This window comes from Lissotriton helveticus, chromosome 7 (genome assembly GCF_964261635.1).
Source record: "Lissotriton helveticus chromosome 7, aLisHel1.1, whole genome shotgun sequence".
NCBI classification, from domain to species: domain Eukaryota; kingdom Metazoa; phylum Chordata; class Amphibia; order Caudata; family Salamandridae; genus Lissotriton; species Lissotriton helveticus.
Window position 1 is genome coordinate 449,847,067 of NC_136068.1, and position 13,919 is coordinate 449,860,985.

Consider the following 13,919-nt stretch of genomic DNA (forward strand, 5'->3'; position numbering starts at 1 on the left):
GGGTAGGCGTGGTTAGAAGCACCAGTTGAGTACGATTAGTCGAATGTATATGTGTATGTATATATTTTATCCATTTTAAATAGCATATGGCTTAGAAACCATATCAATGCTTTTACAGTATTATTTCATAATTCTGCTTTTATTGTATGCACTTTACTTAACCATAAGTATTGCAATAATATCGATTCATTTCTCTTGTACGAGAAAAGAGACTGATCAATAAATAACATCTTTTATTGAACACGCCCGTCTCTTCCTTTTCTCTACAAACTGGTGAAACTAAGAATGCACGTACTCTGAGCTAGCTGGCAAACCCAAAACTTTAAGTCTAATATCGACAGTAGAAGACCTAGTTAACGTCTGGTCTAGGTCTATACTATTGGAGGTATTATTCCAATGCGCAGAGCCTATTGGGATAATAGGAACTACACTACAAATTCATATACGGCGGACGAAATAATTAAAATAATTAAAAAAGCGAAATCTAATGGGGCACCAGGCCCGAATGGTATTCCGCAAGCGGCGTATAAATACGCACCAGAATTTTGGGGAGCTTGTCTGACTGAAATGTTTGCTGATGTGCAAAACCGGAACCGAGTACCTGAAAGCTGGCAAGGATCCATATTCATGCCAATCTATAAAAGTGGCGAAAGATCAAATCCGAATAACTATCGTCTAATAGCGTAGCAGGATGTTGAGGCAAAATATTTTGCATCGCTTCTCCTAAACGATTTGGTCACTTGGTCAGCTGAAAAAGAGCTGATTCCCATTAATCAAACGGGGTTCAGGAAGGGGATTGGAACAACAGCAAATATCCTATCCATCACTATGATTGCGGAGAAGTGCATGAGTAGTAAACAGGACTTGAACTTGTGTTTTATTGATCTTCAGGCCGCCTTCAATAGCGTAGACCGTAACTTATTGTGGTCGAAATTGAAAGCATGGGCCATACCGGAGAGTATTCTAAGGGGTCTGCTGCTATTTTACTCCGATACCTGGTCGCAAGTAAAAATAGGGGATGGCGCACGGCTGTCGAGAAAAGTTTTTACATCTATTGGACTCAAACAGGGGTGTGTCCTTGCGCCTCATTTATTTAATCTCTTCATTTCAGATCTTTCCGGGAAACTGAATAATTGTAATGCTCATCCACCAAAACTAGGTGATCTACAGCTCACCCATCTGGCTTACGCCGATGATATAGTATTAATGAGCTTAACAAAGGTGGGTTTAACCAGATTAGTATCGGAACTCTCAGATTTCCTGTCGGCAAACAAGTTGGCCTTAAATGTCTCAAAAACCAAAACTATGTTGATAACTAACCGCCGTGGATCTCGTCAAGATATTTGGCTGAAAGGAAAAATACTAGAGAAAGTCTCAGCATACAAATATTTGGGCTTTTTTCTAGATGATAAGCTTAACTTAAAAGATCAAACAAAATGGGGGCGTGGCTTGGACGGCAATGGGGACGGTTGTCTGAGTCCACTCGCTCCGCAACCCTGAGGCGAACTAAGGCCAAACCGACCAGCCAAACAAGTTTGTTCTGATCACAAGAACAAGTTTCATGCATGGGAAGTGTAAGCCCACAAGCTGATCAAGGAAGCGCAAGAAAAGGATCGGCGCTAACGGAGCGTTTTTGACCCTGAAGACCCCGCAACACGAACAGGCAAAATGGCGGCCAGAGAGTAAGACAGAGAACACCACCGCGAGCGCCGAGCAGCGACAAGAAGAGAGAGGAGCAGGAGTCCACCGCAGAGCGCACCCCTCAGCGAGCTCCCACAAAGACAAAACCTGCAAACACAAGCGTGAGTGTCAAGCGCGAGTTACGAGAGAAGCGGAGAGGGAGAGCGCGACCTGCAGCAGGGGAGCAGTGGGGGGCGGCGCACGACCAGAGAGCGGAGTACAGACCAGGTGGCTCTGGGGGCGACTCGTGGAGGAGGGAAAAAGCGGAACGAGCAGCTGGCGGGGATCCACCGGCGCTTCAAGCAAAATCTGGCAAAAGCGAAACCAGCACCGCCTGGGAGCCGCCATTACCGGAAATAAGGCTGAGTAAACAACGAGAGCCGGAAGTGGTGAACGCCCAAGGGAGCGCAGAAGAGAAGCTCCCTCCACCACCGCCTCAGTGCCTGTATGCCTGGAGAAATAACAAGCCCAAGCTAGGCGGAAGGGGGAGGCAAGAAGGTGGGGAGGCAAGAAGGTGCGGAGGAAAGCGGAAAGCGAAACCAACCCGTGCAAGGGGGCGCCACATCAAGGAAACGAGGAAGACCCCGCAACACGAACAGGCAAAATGGCGGCCAGAGAGTAAGACAGAGAAAACCACCGCGAACGTCGAGCAGCGACAAGAAGAGAGAGGAGCAGGAGACCACCGCAGAGTGCAAACCTACAAACACAAACGTGAGCGTCAAGCGCGAGTGACGAGAGAAGCAGAGAGGGAGAGCGCGACCTGCAGCAGGAGAGCAGTGGGGGCAGGCGCACGACCAGACATCAAGGAAACGAGGGAACAACAAACAAATAACACGAGGGGAGGTAGAGCTATCGCTGAATGAACACGCCAAACAGGCACAAAGACCGTGCCACCCTCGCGCCCAGTCACTAGGCGCCAAGCAACACTACATCCGACCCCGAAGGTGAGCCAAAGCCAGGGTCAAGGGACAGAGCGAGGTAGGAGCGCTGCACAGGCACACCAAGCGAGCCAAGCGAGCCAGGCTAGACTTTCATAGCCAGTCAGGAAAGCGACGAAAAGGGGAGATCGGGCAAGAGAAAGCACGAAGGGAAAAGGGCCAAAGGCCAAGTCAAGCGAACGTTTGAACAGGCGCCTACAGGAGTATACCGCCCGACATACCAGCTACAGATTCTAGCAACAGACCCCGAGAGCAAGCGGTCAAGCAGCCAAGAGCCGCAGTAGCCTGCAGAGCCACGTGTAGGCAGACCAGAGTCAGCAAGGGCAGCCGGAGCCGGCCGCGGACGAGACAAAGCACACGCTGGCAGGACCTAAGGCTAAGACACGAACAAGGCAGATAAGAGAACCGAGTAGGTACAGAACTTGCCACCAACCCCCAACGAACACCCCTACCTACGCTCAGAAAGAAGGACGCCTGGGTAGTGTCCTATCAAGGAGAGGGATCGGAGCAATGGCTAATAATGATGGGAAAACAGCAGGGGACCCCAAAAAAGCAAAGAAAGAAACGCCGGACTCTCCTTTGAAGGTAAAAGGCGAAACAGCAACGCTGGAGACAATCCTCAGGAAGATTAATGAAGGCAACGCAGTGGCCAAGGAAACCAAACTAAAGATAGACAATATGCAGCTCGAACTGGCAGCAATCAGGGCAGACCTGCACAGCACCAACATGAGAATGGAAGCAGCGGAAGGCCGCATCAGCTCTGTGGAGGACACCAATGCAGAGAATTCTAAAGTAATAGTGGAATGTCAAAAAGCAACAAAAGCCATACAAAAACAACTTGCGGAGCAGGATGACAGGGCAAGAAGAGGAAATGTAAGAATCCTAGGAGTGCCAGAAGGAATGGAAGATAAGGCAGGCTCGTGCACAATTATGCTTGAAGACATGTTCCCCAAACTAACAGGCATCAGCTTCGACAGGGGTTTCGAGGTGCAGAAGGCGTACAGAGTGCCGGCAGGAAAGCTAACTACAGGGAAGGGCCCCAGACCGATAATATGCAGCCCACTGCGAACATCCCACACCGAGGCCATTTTTACATTCGCCAGAAAGAATCAAAACCTGTCATGGGAAGGCAGTAAGATAATTCTGACCCAAGACTATTCAAAACAAACGGTCGAGACAAGGAAAGGCTTCCTAGCCCTCAGAGAGACACTGCGCAAAAAAGACATCAGTTTCAGTTTTGCTGGCCCGGCCCGCTTCAGAATCACAGACAGAATGAAAACAATGACATTTGAGAACCCTGAAGACCTGAGGCGCTACATCCGAAAGCCACCGACGGAGGAGATGGATACAAAACCCCCAGGAGCAGCCAAAAGGAGTGCCTCGCCAGATAATGCAGCCCTGTCGGAGTAAGACCACCAGAGACAAAAGGACGAAACTACCTCAAGACATGTTTACACGCTCGCAAGAATCTACCTGAACAGCGCAGAACCAAATGAGAACTTTACCATGCCATGGACAACGCACAAACTCTACCTCAGGGAGAATGCGGAGCAAAAGGAACTTTGTCGTCGCACTCCCACTCAGCAAGTAAGGGGGGAGGGGGGAGGGGGGTTGGGGGTACACGGGGTGCAGGGGGGGGCTGGGAGCACACACATGGGGTCACTTTTCTTTTCTATTTCTACTACCCTACTTTTCTCTCTTCTACACCTTCAACGAGGAGCAACAAGCACAGACACAAACAAAACAACACAAAAGCTAGCCAGGGACCAAGGAAAGGGAGCCACCGAGCCTCGCAGTGTCCAAGGCCACACAGATCGCCAAACACAAAATATCATATATGACACACAATGCGCAAGCTAACCTCTCTACTGATCTCAAGATAGTATCCTTAAACGTCAAAGGCCTCAATAGCCCAGTGAAGAGAAGGAAAGTGCTAGAGCACCTGAGGAAACTCAAAGCCGATATCTACGTACTGCAAGAAACTAGACTAGAATTGGAGGACATTCCACGCCTCAAGACTAGCTGGATAGGCGACTTATGGGGGTCAGCTGCACAGAACAAAAAGAACGGGGTGGTCACCTTCACAAGCAAGAAATCAAAACTAACACTAGTGAACTCGCAGGCAGACACAGAAGGGAGAATCTTAGTAACAAGCCTAGGCAGAGCAGGAGAAACGATACATGTGGCCAATCTATACGGCCCCAACACCGATGACAGAGGCTTCTGGGACAGGGTGGAAACACAGCTACACACCCTCCCGCTAGGAGAACTCCTGGTGGTTGCTGGAGATATGAACCAGGTCCTAGACCCAGCCATTGACAAGCACCCACACAGACAAGGCCATAAGTCAAACAAGGGGAACATCCTGAAAAACCTATGCGCCAAACTCAACCTCAGGGACCCATGGCGTCTCCAAAACCCAGATGCTAGAGAGTACACTTTCTACTCAAACACCCACAACTCCTACAGCAGGATAGACCACATCCTCATATCCGACACACACACCCACCTCATAGACCACACCGAAATTGGCCCTAGGAGCGTCTCAGATCACTCACACATAAGCACCACCCTTTCGGGGAAACATAACGAGAAGCCGACCCACAGATGGCGCTTTGACGACAGTCTGCTGGGTGAGACCTCAACCAGGGCAGAGATCGAAACAGCGATCAAAGAATACCTGAGGATTAATGACACCCCCGAGACAGAAAGAGACCTGCTATGGGATGCCTTAAAAGCAACCATCAGAGGGACAGTAATGAGCATAAAAGGGAGGCTAAACAAGGACAGGAACAAAAAAATTACCGAACTGGAAACAGAAATCAAAAGCCTAGAAAGGGGACACATAGCTAATATGGAAGATAAGAACACCCTCACAACCCTAACCAAACGCAAGTACGAACTAAACAGAATCCTAAGCGAAAGGGCGGGCACCTGGATTAACAAATACAAAGGCATCAACCTATGTACAGCTAACAAAGCGGGGAAAAACCTAGCATCATACCTCAAAGGGAAACAGAAGCAGCACTCAATAGGAGCAATCAAAGACAAGAACAATAAATCCCAAACTGCAAACAAAGAGATCCTGGAAGTGTTCAAAAACTTCTACGAGGAACTCTATACAAAAGACGACACCCTTTAGCGGGACGGGGGGGAAAAACTCCTAGCAAGCCTAGCCATACCAACGCTATCAGATAAAGAGAGAGACACCCTAGAAATGAATATAACAGAGGATGAGATAGGGAGAGCCACAGCGAGCCTCAAGGACAACAAAGCACCAGGACCGGACGGTTTCACCGCCGGCTTCTACAAGCACTACCTACACATCCTAAGACCCACAATGAAAGAGGTCTACACGAAATGTGTTCAGCAAGGACGCATGACTCCGACTATCGCAGAAGCCAATATAATAGTGATACCGAAAGAGGGCAAAGACACAACTGAGGCAAAGAATTTCAGACCAATATCACTTATCAATGTAGACTGTAAAATATATGCCAAAATTCTAGCCACCAGACTGAACGCCTTCCTACCCAAGCTCATACACTGCTCACAAGTAGGGTACCTAAGAAACAGAATGTCCCATGATAACACAAGACTGCTATGCCATATAATAAATCACTCCTCCAAGAGCACCAACGCAGCGGTCATGATAGCCCTTGACGCTGAGAAGGCGTTCGACAGAGTATCCTGGCCCTTCCTGAACCAGTGCATGCTGAAATTCGGGTTCGGCCCGCAATACAGGAAGATGGTGATGGCACTTTACAATGCCCCCAAAGCACGGGTTGTACTAAACGGAGGGACCTCACAAATACTACACCTAGAAAGGGGGACCAGGCAAGGATGCCCACTATCGCCAGCCCTGTTCCTGTTAGCGATAGAACCCCTCCTGAACATGATCAGGACCAACACAGACATAAAGGGCATACCAGTAGAGGGGGAAACTTTCAAGCTAGCGGCATATGCAGACGATGTGCTAATAATCACAGAGGACCCAGAGAGATCAATAAAAGCACTGATGGAGACGATAGAGAAGTACGCCCAGGTCTCGGGATATAAACTAAACAGGGACAAATCGGAGTGCAAACCTCTGAACGTCCACACCACTAGGACGGTACTAGGCCAGTCCGGCTTAACCTGGCAACAGAAGCCCATTAAATACCTGGGACTCCTCTTCGAAAGGGACCTCAGAGCAACACTAGAACATAATGAACAAGCCGTACTACACAAAATAAAGGAGAGAGTTGAGAGTTGGTCTCCCAAATTTACCACGTGGTGGGGTAGAGTAGAGACGATTAAAATGATGCTCACACCAATGGTGAACTACATGCTGAATATGCTACCATTGATAAATACAGAGGACTTCCACAAGAGACTAGACAAAATGCTGAACAGCTTTCTGTGGAGGGGGAAGAAGCCCCGAATAAGCCTAAACAAACTCAGACTGACAAAAGACCAGGGAGGCCTAAATGTAACGAACTTCAGAAGATTCCAGACAGCATGCATAGCAAGACAGGGATTATACTGGCTCACACCAAGCACGGAATACACCCCGGCGTGGTTAACACTAGAGAGAGAACTACTGAAAGGAATGAACCCCATCGCATTACTTACAGCCACCCGCCACCCAGCAATAAAAGGAAACGCCATTCTAAGCAGCACGAGGAAAGCGCTCCTGGGCATAGATAAGATTGTTGCAGGGTTTCTGTACTCACACAGAACTGTGCACAGAGGAGTGGAACCTCGGCAAATTAGGGTGTCCCAAAACTTACCTTAGCAACCAACTCACCCCTTACCGAGCTAGCTACAGTGTCTCATTGGACATATCAAACTCCCAATGTTTAGACAAACCAGAACATGAACTTACAGTACCTCAGGGTACGTGGGACTCATGAACACTCTTTCGTTATATTATCATTACAAACCAGAACATGGAGTAAAGAAGACACATGTGCATTTGAAATGTTTATTTACTAATGCCGTCTTCTCAGGCGCAGTATCTTAGATAATACAAGTATACTTATTATCAGTAGCAAAATTATCAGCATAGTTACTAAGACATAAAAAGCGAATGGTGACAGCATGTTAACATGCTGTAATGAATAAGAGTTAACAACACTTATATCTCACCCTCCCTAACACATATATTATATTATTAGCTAAGAAGGTCTCTTTGGGTTGTTTTAGGGCGGGCCCATACCTTAGTGTCCTAGCATGAAGGAATCACATCAGCATACACCAGCTCTCTCTGCATGTGCACCGCATCAAGTGTGTTAACAATTCTCGTGCAAAGCAATATCAATCCCGCCTCAAGCCCAAGTTGGCAAAGGCTGCACTTGTGTTATGACTATGAAGGCGTGGAGATCAGACCTCATAACAATTCCATATCGTGTTGCTCCTGAAACTTCAGCACTCTCCGTGCAGACATGGTTTATTAAACAAAACTGATATCAGAGCAATAACATATTATTCTCACATACACCACGGCAAACCACTAGGTTGAAAGCTAAGTCAACAATTAAGGGTCGTGTGCAGAAGTTGCAAGAAAGGAAAAATGGCGTTTAAATCTCAAATGTACCTATGCTAACTTAACACGATATAAGGATATATAGGAGCTATACAACACCCCCCATGATCCGAGAACGGACTAAATAAGATAACAGAAGTGCCATCACATGAGAGCAGAATCCAATAATAAACGAGCATGAATAAAAATTCAATTATAAAAACTAATGCTAAAAAATAGCCCACAAGTATAATGTGGCTCAAGCCAATAGGCAAGCAAAAATAAAATGTCTTGACCAAAAGTCAATAAAATCAAGGAAATGCTATCAATCAGCATGTCAATTTGAGGCAGTGTCTATGATAAGACTGTATATGAAAAGTAAGCTGCAACAGCCTCCAGGAGGAAGTCACTGTCCTCATCCGAAAACAGTTCAGCCATCCAATTTAAAAGATGAAAGGAACATACGTGATCTTCCAGCACCGGATCCTCTATAACCATCAGAGGACAGCTCGGTGGGTTTTCAAGAAAACTTCGTTCCAAGAAATTTTGCGCTGCCGACAACACATCCCAGGGACCCATTAGTCCATGTGCCACCGCCAAGGCCATAATCCTTTCGTCAGAACAAACCAACTCGTGAGCAATGATAGGACTCATCAGTTGATCAAAATCGACGTCAGAAGATATTGGTCCGCAGAGACACAAATCAATGGCCCAAAGGAAATCACAGGTCAGGCAGCGAAATACAGGCTGGACACAGGTGAAATAGGAGAACCGAAAAGATAATCCAAACGCCGTGCTTAGAGTCGCCAACGGCAGTGTGCCATAATAATCAAGCATGCGGTTGCGAAACCGCGTCAGTAGCAGCTGAGCGTGGTCTTGCACAGGAAGGGCATCCATATTTAAAAAGGCAGAAAACCACCAATGCGCCAGCCGCTAATGCAAGTAAAAACGGGAACCCTCCAAATAAGGACGAAAAAATAGAATGGAAGAAGGCAGGGATGACTCCAAAAATCTTCTCAAAGGAAGTCACGAGACCACCGCTAACAACTTTAAAAAAATGTGCTAGGCCCGTTGTGGAGGATGCGTTAAAGATAGAACGGACCATGGCTCCGAAATGGAAAGGCAAATCAGTGTTTAAAAGAGCCTGAACCTCCGTACGGGTGTTAGCAATGTGAAGCACGAAAGTTTCACGGGCCGAGCTCAAGGCCACCTCTTTCTGGGACAATAGAGCTCTTATTCTAGCCATGCCGCTGAATTCTGCTCCCAAGGTCGGTATCTGTGGCCAAATGGAAGACTCCCTATGTTCACGTGTGGGAGGATAAAGAACATTTCTGCAGCAAATAACTCGCTCACTTACTGTTACTATGAAAGCTATACCTTTAATTAAACCACAACAGTTTTCATTATTGAGCATTAAATAACTACCATTCTCTAACAATTTAAACGTGGGGATGATAGCAGGAACTGGCGTGCCCTGTAAAACGCAAGCCATATTCGGTCGGTCCTTGTTACATGAACCGTGTAACTGTATGTGTCTGCACATTAAAGAATGATCTGGCGTCTCAGTACACTCATCCCCTGTTAGATAAACCTCCTGTTCATCCTTGAAACATCTGTATGTGTATGGGAGTGACCAGACCTCATGAAGAAAACCGCTACCCAAGGGTTCAAAACGACCTATTGGCACATATTTCATACAATTTGAAAACTTATATAAAGCAAAAGGCAGTGTTATTAAACCGTGGATAAGCCACGTAGCAGCAGTGGCCTCTGCCACAGAAAAAGGCAAAGATTCCAACCTTTCAATATGTAGCATAGAAAAGGAAGCATCACGCATTGAAAGCAAGCGTTGTTTGTCTGTCAAATTAAACGGTGCAAACAAAGAGGAAACGTTCATGTATCCCCAGGGAACTTTACCCATTTTCAGAGTCTGAAGTGTCCATGCAAACTGCATGATTGACCGTAATTGATTTTGACCATGGTATAATACAGACACTTCATCATGCACAATATCAACAACACACGACACAATATTATCTAATGTGTAAATTCTAGAGGAAAGCACGTTAATGCTATTGTCAACAACTGCAAGCACTTTCTCAAGATTCGCCTGATCAATAGCCCTAAGGCGTGAAGCAGCCTCAATCTGTGACAGTTTCCAAATTTCATTGTAAACCCCATATAACCACCTTTTCGACCTGCCACTAGCTGGGCCTTTAATGAAATCATTTAAGTCCACGTCTGCATTCAGTTTGGAAAGGTGATACTTAACCGCAGGTAAAGTTGAATGTTTCAGCCAAGCTTGACACAACTTGCCCACAGAGTAAGAGGTGACAGTATGACTCAAATCAAACCGGGGATCAGATCTAACAGTCTTAAAACCGTCAGTGATATTCAAAAATCTTTTTTGGCAAGAATCAGCACTACGGTGCCAAAGCAGCCAACCCTTAGGATTCATACTGGAAATGTTAAAGGAGGAATTAAGAAGCAGAGCCTGTATATCTTTAATGGACAATTGAGTAAAATTACTCCAATCCTCATATTCCTCCAACTCCGGGAAAGACGGGGTGTTCAACCTTTTAGATGTAGCCAATCCAAAGCATGTGGTCTGGGAAATGGTTTCATTTAAAAACAACATATGATTCGGGATGAGACATGCACGGTGCAAAGCCTCAGTGCCTTGTACCTGCCAGGCCCTTGAACCCCAAACCGATTTAAGGTCTATGGTTTCCTTCCATAACTCATAGCCCCCAGTAACCAATTGATTTAGGAAGGCCTTCGAATACAACAATTTGGTATCGGTAAGTCTAACCTTGGACAGTGGCTGTCTTTGAAACCTAAAATAAAAGGACTCGGGATTGGACTGATTAAAGTCAGTGAAATAAGTATACTTTTTAAGAAACGTTTCTGAACTCCCTTGTGTAGGTGCCGGGCAATGTTCCCACTGAGTAAAATTAACAGCATCCCTTCGGGAAGATGTTTTGTGTAAGAAGCGATTGCCATAATGTTGGTAACAGAACAATTCACCATAATTAGCAGATTCTAAATATAAATCCTCAGCATCAAAAGCAGCATAGTATTTCAAATCAGAAAACAAACTTTCCACAGCATTAACATCCCAATCATCAGAACGAATGTTTTGTTTCACCACATCCCCCATATTCACTCTTAGTACATTAGGAACATTAACGACTTCCGTTGGGCCATGAATTTGAAACCGAACTGCATCCCACGCGATTCCATCCAGAACAGGCCAGGCTGTGATGTTAACCAAAGTCAAGTCTCTTTTTAATCTGTGTGTAGAATGTGAAGAGGAAAGTGGGGCCAAAGTTCCATTTAAATGAGTAATGCATGTTCTCTCCTCGACATAGTGTCCATTCATAATCCGAAAAAAATAAAACACAAAACCAATTGACATAAAAAGGTAAACCGAAAAAAGGACCAGCCAAATGTATATCCAAGGAGGAATCAAAAAATGTTTTTTAAACAGGCAAGCATATACCGCAATTTGAGAGGGTTTTTTCGAGGCAAGGGAAGCAGAGTCAAATGAAAATCTGGATTCCGTGGCTAAACGAGCTTGCAGGTCAGGCATGGACAAATCAGTGGGGTATGTATAGTCTGTCTCATCAAGGTTAGTTCCCGGTAAATTATTCAATAATGGACTGGAAACAGCAGGTAATTCGATGGCCACCTCAGGTTCATTATTAGAAGCAGTGGGCATGATTGAATTTCTCACAATGGAAGGACAGGAAACAGCTGGTGTCATGCTAAGAAGAATCGGCCACTCTGTGTATCTTGACATTGTCAATAGAAATAAACCTGTTTTCCTTACGACCTGGAAGTGGTGGTAAAATGACTGTTCTTGTGCCCTTCACTCCAAGCACTGGGACCGGAGCTCGATAGGAGGGACCAAACTCTTTCTTGTTGTCGATCTTCTCTCGAACCAGTTCTCCAACTTGGGGTAGCCAGCCAACTACCGGGATCTGCAACGCATCATCCGATGTGGAGGGCAAATGTTCCTTTGCAAGACAGTCTCTGGACTTTTGTAGATTCTGTAAAACATTGCAATGTTCATCTGCGTCAAAGGAAGTGGCGCGAACCACAGAGTCTAGACCGTCAAGGTCAGGGACGTACATCTTGATGCCAAAGAGCATTTCGTATGGGGTCCGCCCACCCAGAGACCTTCTAGGGAGATTATTAAGAGCACGCTGCACGCCATAGAGGTGAGCCAGCCAGTTTCTGCCAGTGCCTATAACTCGGGCTGTCAAAGATTGCTTTAAATCACGGTTCATTCGTTCAACTACACTATTACCCTCAGGTCTGTAGGGTGACGAAAACTTGACTTGGACCCCCATCGAAGTCATGGCATCCTTATACGCCTTAGAGGCGAAAGCCGGACCCTGATCCGAATGGAAGGTACCACAGGCAAAAATCCCTATAAAGATACGCAAATCTCTAATGACAGTCCGTGAATCAGCGCTGCGATGTGGCCATACCCACACAAAGCGTGTGCATGAGTCAACTGCTACTAAGATGTACTTATACGCAGTATCAGATGAAAAAGGACCGCAGTGATCTAAATAAACACAGCCTAGTGGTTTATTAGAAATGTACAACTGAGTCTGTGGCGGACGCGTAGCAGTTGAAGGTTTAATCTGCTGGCATATGTCACAAAGAAGGACATAATCACGCGTCTGTTTGTACAGTCCCCGCCACCAGAAACGTTGTTGTAGTTGCGTTACAGTGGCTGAGACGCCCGCATGCGCAGACGCCACACCTTCATGAGCCGCTGTAATCAAGTCTGTTCTGCGATCCGAGTTGGGAATCAGCCGTTCCCCAACATCAGGAATTGTCACAAAAGGAACCTTTTCGGGACTTAAGTGGTATTTATACTTCGAAGGGAATCCCGAAGGATGTTTACTTCCCTTCTCAGAGGCAGCAATCGCTGCCAAGATGTCGCTATCAATCTTGGTTTTAGACCTAGTAACTGCTGCAACTAAGTATGTAGATACTGCTGATTTCGCCGCTTCATCAGCAAGCGAGTTGCCAACAGCGTGAACTCCTACGCGCTGATGACCGAGAGTATGAATCACATAAACGAGTGGCAACATAGCCTTAAGCTCTGCCACTCGAACCCAGATCATTTTATGTTTTATTGTGCTACCCTTGGAATCATGAAAATCATTTTGAATCCAAAAGAACAAGTTTTCATTGTAAGACTGGACACAGTAGTAAGAATCACTTACAATTAGAGTAGTAACACTTGGATCTGCGTACTCCAAAGCTAGTAAGAGAGCACGAAGCTCTGCCAATTGTGCGGTGCAATCTCCCAGGGGCAACGTGTGCACTTCCCTGGAAACGAACTCATCATTCAACATAGCACCGACCACAATGGCGCATGCGGAAACGTAGGCATGTTTAGAGCCATGTGCAACCTGCGCCGACCCATCAGTGTAAATGATGCAATGGAAGTCCTCCAAAGGTCGCATAGCCAGAGGAGCAGGATGAACGAATTCATACTGTAAGTACTCCTGCGACCGTAAGGAAGCGTCAAAAATAAACATGACATCCGTGGATGACAATGACGCTGCCCACTGAATCCACCGAGGGTGCAAAGCTTTCGAATTCGGTACACTGGCTTTCGTGACTGCCTCCAAGTGAGGACAGGGTGTTACCACTAGCATGCGTTTCCCCTGAGACAGTGCTCGTTCTTTTAGAATTGCCATCTGTACAGCAGTTAAAACCTTTTCCACTGTGGGAAACCGCATCTCAGCCGAAGTGTACAAGTGTGACTT

The 13,919-nt window shown here is 46.3% G+C and overlaps 1 protein-coding gene across 1 annotated transcript in view; it reads left to right on the forward strand.

The window, feature by feature from the left end:
* Positions 1 to 6,513: 6,513 nt before the first annotated feature.
* The window catches only part of LOC144769111 (uncharacterized), an 80,257-nt gene continuing 72,851 nt past the window's right edge, over positions 6,514 to 13,919 (forward strand). The window contains exon 1 of the mRNA XM_078653113.1: positions 6,514 to 6,868. Coding sequence (XP_078509239.1) covers positions 6,514 to 6,868 — 355 coding nt within the window. The remainder of the gene's footprint in view (positions 6,869 to 13,919) is intronic.